We start from the raw sequence: 18,697 nt of genomic DNA, 5'->3' as shown, positions 1-18,697 counted from the left end.
GAAATTGATAATCTCCTGAGAATCAGAAAAAATCATTTCGATATCTAGATTTTTTTTAAAGATAATTAAGTATTGTGTTTGAAAGAAATGTTCCACAAAAAGGTCCCATTTCTCCTTCTACACACAGTAATACCAAAAAACTTTAGAGCCCTAGCTTACACATTGGTTTTTATGCATAATGCACAGTAGGACACTGAATACAAGTTTTATTTTGAAAAGATTAAAATTACTATTCTGTACTAAACTGAATTTAGGAATCTCACATTGAGAAAAAAAAAGACTTTTAGCAATAAAAACATGATTAAAAATGTATAATTTGACATCCTTTCTTGCTATAAAATGTGGAAACTGCAATGCTCATCACTTTGAAAATAAAGTCTATGTTGTCTATCAAATCCCTACAAATGTGGCATCACTAGAAAGTCGAGGATGTCCTCTTGACTGTACAGCAGGACTCAAATAGATGCATTAATTTTGTTTGGTATAGAGCTCTCAGACTCCTGTCCCCCACATAGGACAATAATAATTTGCTGGGTCTGGATCATATTTAAAAACCAAATAAAAACACAATGCCCTGATATGCAAACAAGAAGTTTTCAAAAAGTCGGGTACAGGGAGAACAAGAATTCTCCCAATGTTACATAATGGGGGAAAACCCACAGCTGGTGAAGCTTCTCAAAACTAATACGATTATTCAGTAAAATGCTTGGGTGTGGGGAAAAAAAAGGATCCCAGAGAGGTTGTTTCATGTCTCAAATTAAAGCTGGAAAGAATTTCAGGATTTCATAAACTAAAGAAGAAAATATCATTAAAGATTCAGACGGTCCAGACTCACATCTGCACACATGGGACAAAGCTGAAAGCTAATATTGGAAGGTTATTTTGGAGCCCTGCATTAAACACAGGCGTGATTCTGTAGTGGAAATCGATCATTGCTCGGGTTCAGGATCACTTCTGAAAGACAGTCAGTGAACAATTTGTTGCTGCTTCCACAAGTGCAAGCTTAAATTCCAACATGCTAAAAAAGAGAAATGTTTACAAAAGACACAGAAATGCTTCTGCCTCCTTTGGGCCTGAGGGCTGTGGAGAAGAAGGCATATTAGGATTTAGCCAGTAAATTAATTTTAGAAAAAGTGACAGCGCGTCATAGCTTAAAGAGAAGGGGGAACATGCAGCTTGTGTCCCCCAAAACTAGTATGTGTGATGCTACATAGGTGCTTTATTATGGTATAGAATTTATGAAGGCACCAGTATTGTTCAATGATTCAAATTTTTGACTAACATATGCTGCCATTCTTTTTTCCCCCAATGCAACAGGCCTCACTTATCTTCAAAACTGATAGCAAACTGCATGTATTCCAAACATGCATATTTTTTTAATGTCGTTATATAAAATGACAAACGATTAAAATGATTGGTTCATTGATGTGGAAATCACGTAATGTTGCAGCGCTTTACTTAAATTACTTTTGCACTGCTTGATCAATAATAGCTTCATCTATAATAATAATGCGGTTTATCTGGAAAATGATTCAATTAAATCTTATTTATACAGCACCACATCACAATAAGTCACCTCAAAGTGCTTTACGCTGCAAGATAAAAACCCTACAACTTTAGAAAGACAACCCCAGGAATCAGATGACGCTGGATGAGCCAAGCACTTGGTGATGGCGACAAGGAAAAACTCCCTTTTAACAGGAAGAAGCCAGAAACAGAACCGGGCTGGGGGGGTCAGTCACAAAAAATAACTTCCTTTTTTAAATACATGGAAATTGTAAATCTTTTTATTCATGCAGCCAGGCATGTTAACATGCTCACATGACAGCATGTTAGCATACCAACGGTTACTAATTATACATAATACAACTGATAAACTGCTTTTGCTATTAGCATGGCTAGTAAATGTTTTGCAAACTCAAAAATAATTAAGAGTCTGTTCTCTTTCGTTATTGTCAGTGTGATTCATTTTCAAGCCAAAACACGACAAATACGTTCATAGTCTTTTATTAATGTGTTACAGTGAATAAACAAATTCTAACACATTAATTTGGATTTATGACCTGATTTCAGAAAATATATCTATCGATTTAACAATCTAGAAAATCTTTGATCTCAGTGCATCTTATTACATGTCATTACACGCCTGTATGATTTCATGGGTACAGTGTCGGAAATTAATTTAAGATTTGTACTTTAGCCACCCTTATACATTTCTTTTTCCATACCAGCATTTACTACCACCTCTGCTTGGAAATTAAACACAAAAAAAATGTTAACATAATGAAAATGAATTAATAAATAGTTTAATCACTAAAATCTTTTTCCCTCGTTGGAAGCTGTTATTTTTTTGGGGTGGGGGGGAGATATGAGAGGAATAGAGAAAATACTCATTTGCTGATATCTGTGTGCCAAATATGTAGCTACAGCCAGTAGCTTAGCATGAAGGCTGGGAACTGGGAGAAAAGCTACTTTGACTATGTTCACGTATATTATTGATCCAAAGTGAGCTTTAGAGGGTTTTGTAAGTGGATGTAGTTACTTTTGAATAGAAAAAGGTCAGTCTTTTTTTTGCTGTTGTTTTTTTTTGCTATTCTGTTTTATCAACATCAAAATACAATTAGAAGTTGTTAGAAATAATAATTTGCTGAAATTCTCAAATTCCACAAAGGAAATGTAGATTCAGGCACAGGATTCAGACATGAAGTTGGACACATATTTGTCTGACGTGAACAAACATTAAGAAAAATGTGAAAATGCTACATTAGAAACCAAATCAACTGGTCCAGAAGGCACAGAAGACCCTATTTCAATAAAGATAATTAAAAAGAATTGTAATGATATTAATAATAAACTGTCCTAACTGAGCTTTTAATATAAAGCTTCTCAGCAATGGGGTTCGTCCAGTTGTCATAATCTTTCCAGTTTTTGAGTGTTTAGTCACGTGTTCAAGCAGATCGTACGTGTTCTATCTGGTTTGCCTAAATGAATACTGGGGTAAGATTGCCTTTCAACAACTTGATCTAAAGAGAACAGATCTTTTATAGCCAACTATATAATTTGTCTGAATACAACATATTTACTTACTTAGCCAAAAACACTATGATCATCTTTACCATCTAAATAGTTTAAAAATAAGCATTTACGCTGCAGTGCTAATGGCATAGGTTCATTTAATCAAATTATATTTAAGGTCTTAAAAGCTCAGTGTACAAGGGAAGACTGAATTTTCAGAATTTATTAAGCAGAACTGAATTTAAACTACTCTCATGAAACACCGCAGCTGCCCTGTCACGCTGTCTTAAATGCTTTTTAAATAGAAATCCTACAATGCGCAGAACACTATACTTTGGTTATGCTTTGTTAGATTGCTAAATATTCCAAATTTGAGACCCTGCACTGAATATTATTCTGCAAATGTGCAATTTCAGTTGTTAGAGCCTCTCAATAAGTATGCATTACAGTATTACAGAGAGCAACATTTAACATGATGCAACTGCTGAGGCAGGAATGAGATAAAGCAAGACGCGAGATGCGTATTCTGGTTACACATTAAGGACCACAGTAAGCATCGTGTATGTGTGTGTGTGTGTGTGTGTGTGTGTTTTCAGTTGTCCCTCAAGTTGACGTCACTGAGTGTGATAAGAACCTTCAGCTGCCAACACACTCGGTGCAGCTTTCATTTTTAGATCTTGCGTGTGTAAAGCGTTACTGAATGTGTGCTTGTTTGCTGGTAGCAAGAACAACATGTTTGCTTTGGATTATCATTACCTCTAGAGGGTGGGGAAGGCAATATTGTACAGTGTCAACCTTACTACAAAATATTAATTTTCTTCATTAAGTCAATAATTCAGTACAGTAAGTAGCAATATGTGCAAAAACATGGAAAGTCTCTGGCTATACTGTATGTGGCTATGGCTTATTTCATCTGAAGTAAGTGCTAGGCTATTCTAGGTAAGAAGACACATCTAGCAGCATTAGCTAACACGCTACATTGAGAAATAGGTTTCTCAAATGTCAATCCACCCTCAGTTTCTTGGGTGCGGTGAAGTCCGTCGATGGCGTCCCGTTAGCATGTCCGTTTGTTGATAGCAGGGAGCTGTTCTGTGGATGCTTCCTCTGAGAACCGCTCTTCTTGTAAGTCTTGAGTGAGACAAAAGAGGGAAAAATAAATCACTACATATAATTTTATAGATGAAAATTCACTCATCCTCTCAAGGAGTGGAGACCAGGGCTCCACTCCTTGAGGCGGTAGTAATGTTTCCACGGTATTTCTCGATCCCTGGCTCCTCTAGTCACATAACACAGTGACCTTGGGCTGGATACTGAACTCTGAGGAATCCATCAGAGTGTGAATGTTAGCTTGAGAACAGAACTCGTGTGTGAATCGGGCATATTTCATTTTATATAAAAACAACTGTAAGTTTGCTTGAGAAATAGTAACAGCTGGCCACTGCTCTTATGACTCAAAGGTGCAAAGGGTGAGTTTGCAGCAGACTACAGTCAGCTGCAGATAAAGGCTTGTATTGGTGCTTTCACAAGTTCAGGTATTTTGAGGAGCAAGTTATTGTAGGACCGCGGATGTCATCCACTCCAGTGAATGGCTCTCTAAATTTTAATGAGTTTTGTGCAAAGGCAGAGGGCTGTAGCACAAAGGAACAAGAAGCACATTCATGAAAAAGAAAGTTTTCATAGGGAAAACTTCCTTATGAATTAAAAAGGGTCCAAGTAGCAGCCAGGTGTTGCTGATAAAATCCAATCAATTAAATGATCATCAGAAAGAGTGCATGCTAAATGTTCATAACATTAAAATTAGAAAGACTGAACAACTATGGCTCGTTTGTACAGGTTTCCAACAGAAAGCCTCTTCTCTCTAAAAGGATGCAATGTTGCATCTGAACAAACCACAAGAATCTGGAACAATGTCCTTCGGACAGATGTAACCAAAGTGGAAATGTTCAGCATTAAAACACAGCATAATGAAACAAACTGCTTATATGATCTCTCAAGTTAGATGGACCTGAATCATGAACTTCAATGGCCATCTGTGTGACATCTACAGGGAGTGCAGAATTATTAGGCAAATGAGTATTTTGTCCACATCATCCTCTTCATGCATGTTGTCTTACTCCAAGCTGTATAGGCTCGAAAGCTTACTACCAATTAAGCATATTAGGTGATGTGCATCTCTGTAATGAGAAGGGGTGTGGTCTAATGACATCAACACCCTATATCAGGTGTGCATAATTATTAGGCAACTTCCTTTCCTTTGGCAAAATGGGTCAAAAGAAGGACTTGACAGGCTCAGAAAAGTCAAAAATAGTGAGATATCTTGCAGAGGGATGCAGCAGTCTTAAAATTGCAAAGCTTCTGAAGCGTGATCATCGAACAATCAAGCGTTTCATTCAAAATAGTCAACAGGGTCGCAAGAAGCGTGTGGAAAAACCAAGGCGCAAAATAACTGCCCATGAACTGAGAAAAGTCAAGCGTGCAGCTGCCAAGATGCCACTTGCCACCAGTTTGGCCATATTTCAGAGCTGCAACATCACTGAGTGCCCAAAAGCACAAGGTGTGCAATACTCAGAGACATGGCCAAGGTAAGAAAGGCTGAAAGACGACCACCACTGAACAAGACACACAAGCTGAAACGTCAAGACTGGGCCAAGAAATATCTCAAGACTGATTTTTCTAAGGTTTTATGGACTGATGAAATGAGAGTGAGTCTGGATGGGCCAGATGGATGGGCCCGTGGCTGGACTGGTAAAGGGCAGAGAGCTCCAGTCCCACTCAGACGCCAGCAAGGTGGAGGTGGAGTACTGGTTTGGGCTGGTATCATCAAAGATGAGCTTGTGGGGCCTTTTCGGGTTGAGGATGGAGTCAAGCTCAACTCCCAGTCCTACTGCCAGTTTCTGGAAGACACCTTCTTCAAGCAGTGGTACAGGAAGAAGTCTGCATCCTTCAAGAAAAACATGATTTTCATGCAGGACAATGCTCCGTCACACACGCGTCCAAGTACTCCACAGCGTGGCTGGCAAGAAAGGGTATAAAAGAAGAAAAACTAATGACATGGCCTCCTTGTTCACCTGATCTGAACCCCATTGAGAACCTGTGGTCCATCATCAAATGTGAGATTTACAAGGAGGGAAAACAGTACACCTCTCTGAACAGTGTCTGGGAGGCTGTGGTTGCTGCTGCACGCAATGTTGATGGTGAACAGATCAAAACACTGACAGAATCCATGGATGGCAGGCTTTTGAGTGTCCTTGCAAAGAAAGGTGGCTATATTGGTCGCTGATTTGTTTTTGTTTTGTTTTTGAATGTCAGAAATGTACATTTGTGAATGTGGAGATGTTATATTGGTTTCACTGGTAAAATAAATAATTGAAATGGGTATATATTTGTTTTTTGTTAAGTTGCCTAATAATTATGCACAGTAATAGTCACCTGCACACACAGATATCCCCATAAAATAGCTAAAACTAAAACAAACTAAAAACTACTTCCAAAACATTCAGCTTTGATATTAATGAGTTTTTTGGGTTCATTGAGAACATGGTTGTTGTTCAATAATAAAATTATTCCTCAAAAATACAACTTGCCTAATAATTCTGCACTCCCTGTAGGTCTTAGTCAAAATCAGCTTAAACAACATGACAATGATCCAAGCACCGTAACAGACTGGGTGGAAAAGAAAAGAATCACGATGTTGCAATGGCGAAGTTAAGGTGTCACTAAGTCCAGATCTCAGTTGCACTGAGGCCTGGACTTTGAGAGCTGTGCCTGCAACATTCAATGAACTGAATCAACGTTGTAAGACAGAGAGGGCCAAAATTCCTCCATAACAATGTGACACGCTGATAAAGTCGTGCATAAAACAATTACTTCATTTGAATGTTTTACCTGCTTACAAAGGAAAAACAACTCACCTGAATGTAGAAGTTCATGAAAAGGATAATGAGTGTGAACATGTAACTTATTTGGAAGTACAACCATCCAATGGGGAAGCCGCATGGCCATATGACTGCTAAAGTTGTCTGGGTCACAGTTAAAAAGAACTGGATCTGTGGAGAAAAAAAAAAACAAAAACAGCACACCACAGAGTGAGAAAGTGACAGAGAGCCCCCCTCACCCTGAGGATAGGGTGAGAGGGAGGCAGACTCACACCAACCATCTGCATGTCCTCATTCACCACACCCATGAACATCCTCTGTGATCTTCCTTTTTTCCTCCTGCCTGGCAGCTCCATATTCAACATCCTTAATCCATGTCCAAACCATCTCAGCATCACCTCTTTAACTTATATGAGTTTAAATACCTGGTTGACCCCGGGTATTTAAACTCATCCACCTTCACTACCTGTCCTTCTTGCATCTTCGCCTTTCCACCCGCCTCCTTCTCATTCACACATATGTTTTCTCTTGCATCTCCTGACTTTCATTCATCTTCCGCACGCACGCTAATCTAGCTACAAATCACGGGGTCATCTGCAGAAACTGAAGTCCATGGAGTTCCAGTACTTTTGGATTTAAATTATGCATTTAAATGCACTTTTATTTGAAACAAACCACATTTTTTACTAAAATGCCGCTATTTTTACTTAAGAATCTGAATATTGCTTCTAGCACTGGAGGAAGAATGTGAACCCACCAGCTGTAACTGCGTGATGTACTTCTTCCACCAAAGGTATGGCCGGATGGCTGGAATGGCTGAGAGGCCATAGTACGAATACATCACGACGTGGATGAAGCTGTTTAGTGAGGCACCGAAGTATGCTGGTGAGGCACAAAAGAGAGAGACAGGACGGTATTAACATAGAGAGAGCAGGGGATAATAAATTTGGAGAATTTGCTACAGATTTTATGTTAAAATAAAAAATAAAAACACTAGAAACCATTAACAGTAAAGTAATGCAGAAGTAATCTAGTTTATGTGAGCAGTAAATGAGTTTAAAAAAAAAAAGCACAAAGTTAGTTACACAATGTAGCAGCATGTGGGTCAATAAGTGTCACTTTGTATCCTTTAAGAGACTAGAATGAGCTGCTTTCAAGCCTAATGGGTTAGAGCACTTGAATTATTTAGCTGAACTGTGATGCCAGACTGTTTCTGTGGTTACTGGAGGGTGAAGCTGTGTAAAAACACTCACAATGACCACAGGGTATCCAGTTCATAACAAACCACCAGATATTCAGCATGCTAGCATGGTGGTAGAGGTGCAGGAACGTGATCTGGTGATTATTTTTTCGTAGTATGAAGAAGAAGGTGTCCATGAACTCGATGAGCTTGGAGAAGTAGTACCACCAGAGGACATTTATAACCTGAGAGAGGGAGGGAGAGGGAGAGAGAGAGCGAGAGAGAAAAATAAATAAAATGTTGGCAAAATCGGAATGGGTTCCCAAAGGCACCTGAAGGTCTGGAATCATAAAGCTGTTTAACTGTAGGACTGACAAACTGATAAAACTTTTAATTTAATCACTGCAGAACTGCAGAGCCAAGCACATTTCAGTGAGAGGCTTGTTTTCAAGCCTGAAGAGAGCCATCATGATGTCGAGAACTGGATTAAATGCACTGTCTCCACAGCTTATCTGGCTGAATTTAAAGCTACCTGCCCACAGAAATCAAAGCAGATCAGTAGATACTCTCGTATTAGATAGACTCTCTTACAATTTCACTCTAAAGCCCATCAGTGTATCAAAGAAGCAATCAAAAGACAGGAACACCCACACAAAAAGAGTGCACAGTGTAAAGGTGACTGACCTTAATATCCGCTTCCTCTGCACTGTGAGTGTTCTGGCAGTAGAAGTTGTAGCCTCCGTGCCATGCAGCGCTAACGAGCTGTAGATAAAAAGATATTAAATATAAAATTAATTTTTTTGAACACAAAGAATACGGAGTGCACAAATACAAGTGAACGATTTGTGTTTTTAAATATGACTCGGTCCTTCCAGCAACTAACAAACGTGTGCAAATATATGCACAAATAGCAAGTAAGATAACTAGATTTTCTCCTGTTAACATATGTTGTGTCAGATTGTGATGAACCATCTTTAGCTGATAACAATTAATGACAACAAAGACGATAAAGTTTAAAAGGCACCGAGCTCATCGTTTGTTATCACAGAACATGCTGGAAGTCGTTTCATTTAATCTAGGAAAGGCTAATTGCAGTACTCCAGGACAACCACACCTTACACCTCCCATGCACTTTAGTAACCTCATGAAAGTTGCTTAAAAAGGGATACAGATTATTCAGCGAAGGACACCATGTATTCACCTTTAGTCTACATTCAGTCCCTTTTGTTTGCACTGATTTTTGTGTGTGTGTCAAAGGTTTCATTTGAATATTTGCAAAGCTCTGAACACTTTCTGACCTGCTGCTACGTTCCTTAAAATCCAGACTCTCAGACCATCTGCAACATATTAGCTTCAACAATAAACATGCAGCAGCCTGTAATCTCTGTGGACTACATAAGAGGAGGAAACTTACAGAATCAGGTTGAAGCCTGATTGTTGCCATTTCTAGTAAATCTTGTTAGAGGCATTGAAAGGGCACATTAAAGAATAATTATTCAAATACACGTGGATGACTTAGCTCAGTGCTGAGTCACCACTTCCATATAGATGCACTTTGTCTGCTGCTGTAAAAGGCTTCACTTACACAGCTCAGAGCCAAGAAACTGCCAGCAGAATGAGGTTTGTATTTTATCTTGTGGGCACAGATATTAGCCTGTCTCTAACTTAATATACAGCTTGGATTTATTTATTTTTTCCAAACTTACAGATGCATTATAGTCAAACAAAACGGATCACAGTTACAGTTGCGCTCTGGAAAGTTGACAAAGAACAAAAGTGCCCTGTACTTTGATTCACATCAGGTGGCCTTGATTGATTTTGGACTGCCAAAAGTTCACCCCGTGGCTGCGGCATTACCAAACTGGAGTGCTTAATGAATCAAAGCAGGCAACAGTCCACTGGGGCCTTACGCAATGCAGAGGGACAGACAAGATTGGTCTGCCAGCTGTGATGGGGAGGAGACTAAAGATACTTTAGACTTACACGTCCTCAGAAATGCTATGTCTGGTTCTGACGTCCTGGTGTTCACAGTACGCAAAACAGCAGATGCCGTCACTGATAAGAGAACTCTCTGCACTATTGCCACATCCCAGTCCACTGAGCTCAGACTGACTGAGCCTCCCTGCCAAATAAGAATGCTCTTCCATGTTTGTTTACATTAGTGCGTCTCTCAATTTCAGTCACTTAGTCAGCCTGTTTATAAAAAAGCAGTTTTCCAGCAAACAATAGTGTGCTGTGCTAAAGGCTGGCACAATGAGCCTGTCAGCATCCAGCTGCGTCCCTCTCTCCCCCCCGGGGGCATTGTCTCTTGGTGCAGCTTTCAGCCACAGATGCAGGCAGCCAATTCCTCGCTAAAGACTGATGGCGCACTGATATCTGTTAAAAATGAAGCTATAATTAAAACTTGTCATTTTTACACTCCATTTATGTACTAATCTAGCATGATAACTCATGTTAGAGGCAGATGTGGGAGGTAACAAAGTATAAATACTTTGTTACTATAGGTATCAGTAATTTTTCTGACAGCTTTTTACTTTTACCCGCTACATTGTAAATCTGTACTTTCTACTCCTTACATTTTCAAAACAGACTCGTTACTTTTTGAGGGGAGTTATTATTTCGTCACTGTGTCTTCAAACATGAAACAGATTTAAGCCTGAAGAGTAACAAATGAAATCACCAGAGGATGTCGCATAAAAAGAGATGAAAGAGCTAAACCGTGTGCCAAATTGGGCCGGTTGCAGTACTTCAGCATCTAGCTAGCCCTACAGAAGACGAGCGAGCATAAAGGGAGTAGTGGCAGGTAACTGTCTGTGTGCAGTTTATCACACAGTGTGTTAGGTTACAACAAGTGTCGCAGAGATGTAACTGAAGTTAAATTGATGATACTGAGATTCATTCACTGAATTCCACCTTCAAACCAACGTTTTGCTGTCTAGAAAAAAAGACAGCAAAAACAGCGTGCTGTCTGTGTGAAGGATGGAAATCCGCCAGGACAACTGCAAACATCTGGATGAATTCAGTTGTGTACATCCACAAAGAGCAGTGGGTCAGCTGATCACAGCCTGTGCACTAAGATCTACTGGAGCTCTAAACAGTAATAATTGTGAGTTGTGATTCTTTTCCCCATGCTGAGCCATTACAGCTGATTTTAGGGTTCCCCCACCTGCTAAATTAGACTTTAACCTCTTCCCTACTCATTTTCCTGTTTAGAGGCAAAGTCACCCTCTACAGAAAATAGAGCTATTTTTAATTTTCCGTCTTTTTCTCTGCTCATGTCCTACTTACCTGATTCGAGCTGAGTACCTTTGTAAGAATTAAAATGTAGACTGAAATAAAATCAGTATTCCTATCTACTAATATTATTTTATCATTACATTAATAAAGCACAAGGTTTAGTTAGCTTTGCACAAAAAAAACGTGGTAGAAATGTTCTTCAAGGAGGTACTTTTACTTTCTTTCTGTAAGTAGGTGAGGTGACTGCTGTTGTGATTTGCCATTATATAAATGAAACTTGAATTGAATTTTCAACACATTAACTTAAACAACCGTCCACTTACTGCCTTGTATAACCTGCCTCTTGATAGTTGCCACAGTAACAACACAATCAATGGCCAATTGGTGTATATCTAGTTCTGGGTCATTTTAGTTTCCTCCTCTTTATTTTATAATCTGTTTGCAGTGCGACTCTGCTGTGTTTGCTTTGGCCCAGTTTAGCTCATCTCTCAGCGCTGAGCAGTTCGTTTACCTCATAGAACATATAAAAGGACAAGAGCGTGAGGCCCAGATTGTAGAACACCATGACGGCTCTGCAGGAGTACGGCTGCCTGTGTTTCATGTACTTGGGCCCCATCCAAACGATCAGAAGGTACATGACTGTGAGTGCAAAGGTTGGTGGGTAGTTGTCGAGCAGCAGCATTCCCCGAACCCGCTGATCTGAAATACGGAGATAAAGAGGTGAGGTGAGGAGGATGGACAATAAGGTGGCCTGACTGCCAGCAGCAAATGAATGAAGAGAGCTGAAAAAAAATCGCCAGCAAAAAGAATGTTGCTCAACACCTAGAAAGTTAGCAGGTGGAAAAGCACAAGAGGATCCACCGAGCAGTGTCGAGCATGTAACGTACGACTTGGGTCAAAGGTTTTAGGTAATGTTTACCTTATATAACATTTTCTCACAGGGTACTTTTAGAGCTTTGAATGATTTGCACCGTTCAGTGAATTATTGCATTTTGCGTCATCTTACCTCTTGGACCCATCCATGAGTCGATATACGCGTTCAGTTTATGATTGAAGGTCTCCATTTTTCACCTAGAAAAAGAACAGTGTTGTTAGACATTATTACAAAATAATTATTAAAAAGCTTAAAAAAAGAATAATAAATGTAAAAGAGTGCCACAGTAAAGTAATTGAACTACTCTGTATCATCTACAATTAAGACTTAACAGCATGAGCATCACGGCGACTGTGGTTAGCACCGTTTTTTCACAGTAAGAAGCTTCTGGGTTCAGACCTTGGTGGGGCACTACTGTGTGGAGTTTGCAGGTTCACTGGGAGCTCTGGTTTCTTGCAGGATTAAAAGATGTTATGTTAATGCTGCCTATGTCAACCCAGGGTACACTTGAGTTCTGTGCATTCAGGAGAGGATTACTCATCACTCCACAATTTTATATGCAACATACCAGGTTGAACCCCATTTTCCTTCACAACTTCATCAATCCTTCATGGCATATATTCATCATAGATTCAAGGTGCTGGAAACACTCCTGGGAGATCTTTGTCCATATTGACATGATGACATCACGCAGTTACTGCAGATTTGTCAGCTGCAGATCCCAGTGGTGCCCTGTTGGATTGTGATCTGGAGATTTTGGAGGACCTTTGAGTACACTAAACTCATTGTCATGTTCAAGAAACAGGTTTAAGATGATTTGAGCTTCGTGACATGGCACGTTATTCCCCCAGAAGCAACCATCAGTAGGTACACTGTTGCCATAAAGGGACCCGGACATAGTCAGCAACAATACTCAGGTAGGCTGTGGTGTTTAGCCAATGCTCAGTTGTTATCAAAGGGTTCAATGTGTGCCAAGAAAACACCCCAATAAACTAATATATCAACACCAGCAGCCTGAAAGGTTGGATCCACGCTTTCATGCTACCTGGACCAAATTCAGACCCTCAACATCCAAATGTTACCAATGTTTCCAGTCTTCTATTGACCAAACTTGGTGAGCCAGTGCAAGTGGTAGCATCAGTGTCCTGTTGTTAGCTGGCAGGAGTGGCACCCAGTGTGGTCTTCTGCTGCCGTAGCCCATCTTCTTTGAGATTCAATGTGTTATGCGTTCAGAGATGCTCTTCTGCATACCATGGCTGTAACAAGTGGTTGTTTGTTTAGTTACAATTGTCTTCTCATCAGCTTGAAGCACTCCAGCCATTCTCCTCTGACTTTTGGCATCAATGAGGCTTTTTCAGCCAAAGAACTGCTGCTCTTCAGGATATCTCACTAGTCTGTGTAAACCCTGGAGATGGTCGTGTGAGAAAATCCAGGTAGATGAGCAGTTTCTGAAATTTCTATCCAATTCTGTTGCTTTCAAATGTGAGTTGAGAGATTTAGCTAACGTCACTGAATGTCTCTGTGTCTCTCTCCCTCTCTCCCTCTCTCACACACACACACACACACACAAAAATACTAGGTTATAACCTAAATTTAATACCCCAGTACCTAAATAAGTCTGTTGAGGAACATGACGCCCCAAACCACCTCTCCCAATATGGTTGTCTTTTGGAACAGTCACTTCGAGAACAAGTACATTTTCAGGGAGTAAAACAAAACGAGCACAATGAAAAGATGTTAAGTCTATAGAGTGTGGTGGAACCAACCATAGGTTTATTACTACAAGTAGACATATAGATGAATGCAGTGGTAATCTTAATCCTTCTGAAAGATGTCTTTATTAGTGATCAAAATCACAGCCTTTTAAAAAATATGATCAACTCTAAGCGGAGTTTAAACACCATGACACAGCTCCAAGAAATCAATGATAATATATGCCTATCAGCAGCTGAAAGCATCTGTGCCTGCCTGCCTTTTCTTTAAGTCTCCATACTTCAGTCCATAGATTCTCTTCATCTAACACATCCCATAAACCTAGCAGCGATCCTTCACATCCCTCTCGTTTCCATCAACACATAAAATATATCCAGTTCTCACTCTGGAATGCAGATGAAGACCAGAGGCCAGGAGGCAGGTGTACTCAGACGATAACCACGACTCTATCCCATTAATAGCGATGTGTATTGATTCTCTGGCTCTCAGATTGTTGAAGATGATGAACGTGTCAGAATGTGCAGATTCATTAGCCCTTTATGTGCTCCAGGCAGCGCTGCCTTGTGGATGTTCTCCTGCCAAAGCTGTCATATTGTGGTGGTGGTTCTGGCCCTGTGTCTGTTGATCGTTTAGCCCTTTGTGACCGTTTCAAACCCACAGTTTGTAATATCCCCCTCCTGATTTAAACAGCTGCCTGAGGAGCTGTCAAGAAGAGCCTGAAAAGCAAATTATTGCTCTGTGAGTAGATATACGACTATATAACTGTCACACAGCAAAAAGTTAGGTTTTACTGCTATACTTCAGAAAGTTAGATCGGCCCAGTGATATGAAGCAGAAGGCCATGTACAGGCCAGTATGAATGTCTGGATGTGCACCACTGGATATTTTTTCCATATAAGTCTAATAAGTTACTACTGCCAGGTTCTGTTCACAAGCATGCCTCCTACTATGATTTACAGCAGCAGGAAGCACATTCATCACGACACGCAGGCCTGGATAAACGCATCATGTTTTTACAATAGAGGACATTTTCAAAAACCAGTGCTTCTACAGAATAACAGCGCTGCTTCCACATACAGTCTTAACAATATTCTCACTTCAGAAGTGCACGAATCCCTGCATTAAGATTTTCTTACTCCCAATCTGATAAGTCTCATGATCACATGCTTTATTCATTATCACCCCAGAGGTGTTTACACATTCCTGCAGGCCTTTATATTGTTTGCAAAAGCCTGCTGTATCACTTCAGCCTTTGCAAACAGAAATAGCATGTCTGCCTTCTTTATATGCTCTGACATGTTTCCCCAGCTATAGAGTCAATGCAGCAGTCTGTGATCTAACCGACTGCTGCACCGCTGGACTGTCGCTACACCTGGGTGTACAGCTGGGAGCATGAAGACAAATCACATTCTCCTGGAGGCTGAGAGATACTGTAGCTCTTCTACCACATATGAAAGCACTTTTTTGACTCTTAGATTGACAGTAAATCGCAGAGTTTTTTCAGAATAACCTTGGCCACTAAAACCAGAAATGTGAGCAGATCTATCAAATTTAACCAAAGCATCTCATTTCAATCTGCACGCACCTCTTAGACACAGTCATATGATACTGAAATGCAACTAACAGAACTGAGAGGACACGCTAATGACTTTGTTTACATGCATTCAGAAAGTCGTTTAATCTACGTAAAGAAATTCTTATTTAAACTGATTAAAGCCCATAAATGCAGAGGATATATAATTAAAAGTTAAACACCTATTTGAACCGGTGCTCAGGGAACAAATGGCATGTAATCATTTATCTGTCGACACTGAATATGGCTTATTCTGATCGACCCCGGTTTGGTAATATCCTCGCTGATTATCTGAGATGCATTAGGCTGCACCAAAACATGATAATCTGCAGGGCCTTAATCAGAGCAGGCTGAGCCTCAACAGGGGAGCAGGTTAGCAGCCAGTCAGCGAGTCTTTGCTGGGTACAAGCTGCATGCAGCCCTGCAAAATATGTCTAAACAGTCAGAGCTGAAGCTTCTATTCAGTGTTATTTTATTTATATAGCATCAAATCACAATAGCAGTTGTCTCAGGGTGCCTTATGTTGTAAGATAAAGATCCTACAATAATACCCCCCCACCCCAGAAAACTCCAACAACCATATGACCCCTTATGAGCAAGGGCTTTGGTGACAGTAGGAAGGAAAAACTTCCTTTTTAACAGGGAGAAAACCTCCAGCAGAACCAGGGTCAGGGAGGGACGGCCATCTCCTGCAACTGGTTTTTCTTGAAGAGAGGAAGACTCAATGCAGTGATGAATACTATGAGTATGTGCCACTTTAAAGGCTCTCTGTTTGTTTCAGGCCACTCTGGGAATGGTTTGTAATGATCTCTCCACCACTTTCTCTGTACTTTCTTGGACACTTAATTTTATCCTCTCGATTTTTTTATGACTGCTGTGTGAAGGTTGTCTGGCAAAATAAGAATTTCATTGTACAGTATAAACCTGCCTGTGCTTATTTGCATGTGTATATGACACAAAACTTTATGGACATTTCCCACCTCTGGTAACACATGTAACTAATTCTCAACAAAAATGAAACTACAGCTAAAAACCAGCATCATGCTTTCACTCTAAACACCTGTCATTTCTTATTAATAACATGGAAATAGTCGATATAAGGCCAGCTTATTCTCTCTAGTGCCCTGCTTTAAATGCTAATGTACTCATTATCTGCATGGGTGACCACCGAGAATAAAGTGGCTCTACAGATGATGATGACGACGATGAAGAAACCCCATTCAGTTCCCGAGAGCACATAAAAATGCACACTTTCACTCCTAGGTTTGTCACATTATCTACAGCCATCACTTACAAGCATGTATAAGCGCACAAAAACACTTTGCAGTACTCGGTGGCTACTTCCAAAGACTTTTAACGTGATGATCGCGACAGATTCACGGGAATGCTACCCCCCCCCTCCACGTACACACACACACACACACACACACACACACACACAGTATTATTGTATAATAGCAACTATTCTGCATGGAGGGGGTCACACGTGTAACCTAAGCTGCACTTTACGCACTATCCTGTGCAGCAGCAGCAGCCCCGTTAACCTAAAGATGAGAGCTGCTGCCGATGACGTTAACCCCGTTAATTTCAAAGCGGAAACTTCCAGAGAGGAATTCATTAACATGCCGAGCAGCAAACTTATCGCATCCCGTCGATCGCAACCTACAGCCCACAGTACCAGCAGAGGTCACCGCTTCGGCAGCATCACTCAAAACTCGTCGCTTTCACTGCAGGCGCCATGAGGGCAGCAGCATTAAAAAATAATAATAAAAAAGACATAAAACATAGAAGAAGACACAGAAAGCGCCTACCGTACAGCCACGGAGCTGGGCGGTCGCCTTATTTAGACGGAGGAGGAAGCCCTGAGAGTGGATCAGGAGAGAGTGGATGCAGCTGTGAGCAGCGGACTGCCTACCTTTTTGAGGCGGGGTGAGAAAAAAAAGGAAAAAAAAAAAGCCCGCCTGTGTAACCTTGGCTTGGCCGGGTCTGAGCACAATGTGCAGCCTTGTCGCTCACAGTGGAAAATAGTGGGAGGAACACGCAGATTGGCCCATTGCCCTGCAGGAGGGCTACAGCCACGAGGTGACCCGATGCGTTGCAACTGCACACGCAGGAAAAAAGAAAAGAAGATGACATCCAGGTTTTCTGTACCATCTGTAACTTTATTGCAAAGTCACATTCATTAGAAGGGAGAATTGGGTCGTTGCAGATTTTATTTCTCATCAGTGGGAAACACATTTGAAGTAGAAATGAAGTAGAAATAATTGAAGCCGCACGTGACGTTTATGGTTTAAAGACACGAGTTATGTCACTGAGGTTTTTACTGCTGGTCAAAGGGGAGCTCGTTCGTGCATCGTGATTTTTTTAAGCTTTGCACTCTGCAAATGAGTCAGGCTTTTGGTCAGGCATCATTTAATCTGTATCAAAGATCACTTATGATACTGTAGAAAAAAAAAAAAATCTTTTCTTTAAGTGTCTAGATCAGGGGAGTTAAACATAAGGTTTGGGGGCCAGAATCAGCCCAGCAAACACTCGAGTTTGGCCCACTGGGAGAGAGGGCATTATATTTAGATGTTTGTTGCATTTTCATAGCTTTTTACAGCTTTTCCTACTTTAGAAAAAGCTGCAAAAAGCAACAGCAAAATAATAAAGAAACATAACAATTAAAACACAGAAATCTTTTTTACATTTCTCTCTTCTTCTTTTTCTTTTTTTTGTTTTTTTGTTTTGTTTTTTTGTTTGTTTTTTTTTACAGTGAGTCCGTGGAATAAAGGGACATTTCTTGTGAATTAATGTGAATTACTCTCATGCTGACTTGAGATCAAAATAAGTTGTATGTGGCCCACTATGTATGACTTTGAAATGCCTGGTCTAGTTTACAACTGATCCCTGTTTTTACGACCTGTCATAATAAAGACACTCTTTCATCATCTTTCTCTGTCTTTTAAAATGAAATATTTTGCAAATATAATCAGTGTGTTTGGCGATGGTAATAGTAGTTTACTGAACTTTTCCTTGATTTCTCCAGAGCTAGCTGTAGTACATGCTACACTTAGAGGTAATTCTTGCTGAATGACATTTAATATTGTGCATGTGGCTGCTGAGCTAAGCGTACTTGAAGTATGGCTGTGTGCTCACTGTGCATTTTTAATAAAAGACTGCTTTTTCTTTCTTTCTTTTTTCCCCCTTACAGTTATGACTGGATACTTGCAGGGTAAACAGGATATTTT

General features: G+C 40.2%; 1 protein-coding gene across 1 annotated transcript; it reads right to left on the bottom strand.

The window, feature by feature from the left end:
- Positions 1-1,991: 1,991 nt before the first annotated feature.
- elovl5 (ELOVL fatty acid elongase 5) lies at positions 1,992-17,458 on the bottom strand. Its single transcript, XM_031742893.2, has 8 exons — positions 17,279-17,458; positions 12,314-12,378; positions 11,819-12,006; positions 8,755-8,832; positions 8,144-8,315; positions 7,648-7,772; positions 6,927-7,061; positions 1,992-4,143 (listed from the first exon to the last, which is right to left on the bottom strand). The coding sequence occupies exons 2-8, from the start codon at positions 12,369-12,371 to the stop codon at positions 4,018-4,020; spliced, it is 882 nt and encodes a 293-aa protein (XP_031598753.1). The 5' UTR covers positions 12,372-12,378; positions 17,279-17,458; the 3' UTR covers positions 1,992-4,017.
- Positions 17,459-18,697: the final 1,239 nt, after the last annotated feature.

This window comes from Oreochromis aureus, linkage group 13 (genome assembly GCF_013358895.1).
Source record: "Oreochromis aureus strain Israel breed Guangdong linkage group 13, ZZ_aureus, whole genome shotgun sequence".
Taxonomy (NCBI): Eukaryota; Metazoa; Chordata; class Actinopteri; order Cichliformes; family Cichlidae; genus Oreochromis; species Oreochromis aureus.
Note: the sequence above shows the minus strand (reverse complement) of the source record. Positions and strands in the feature narration are given on the sequence as shown.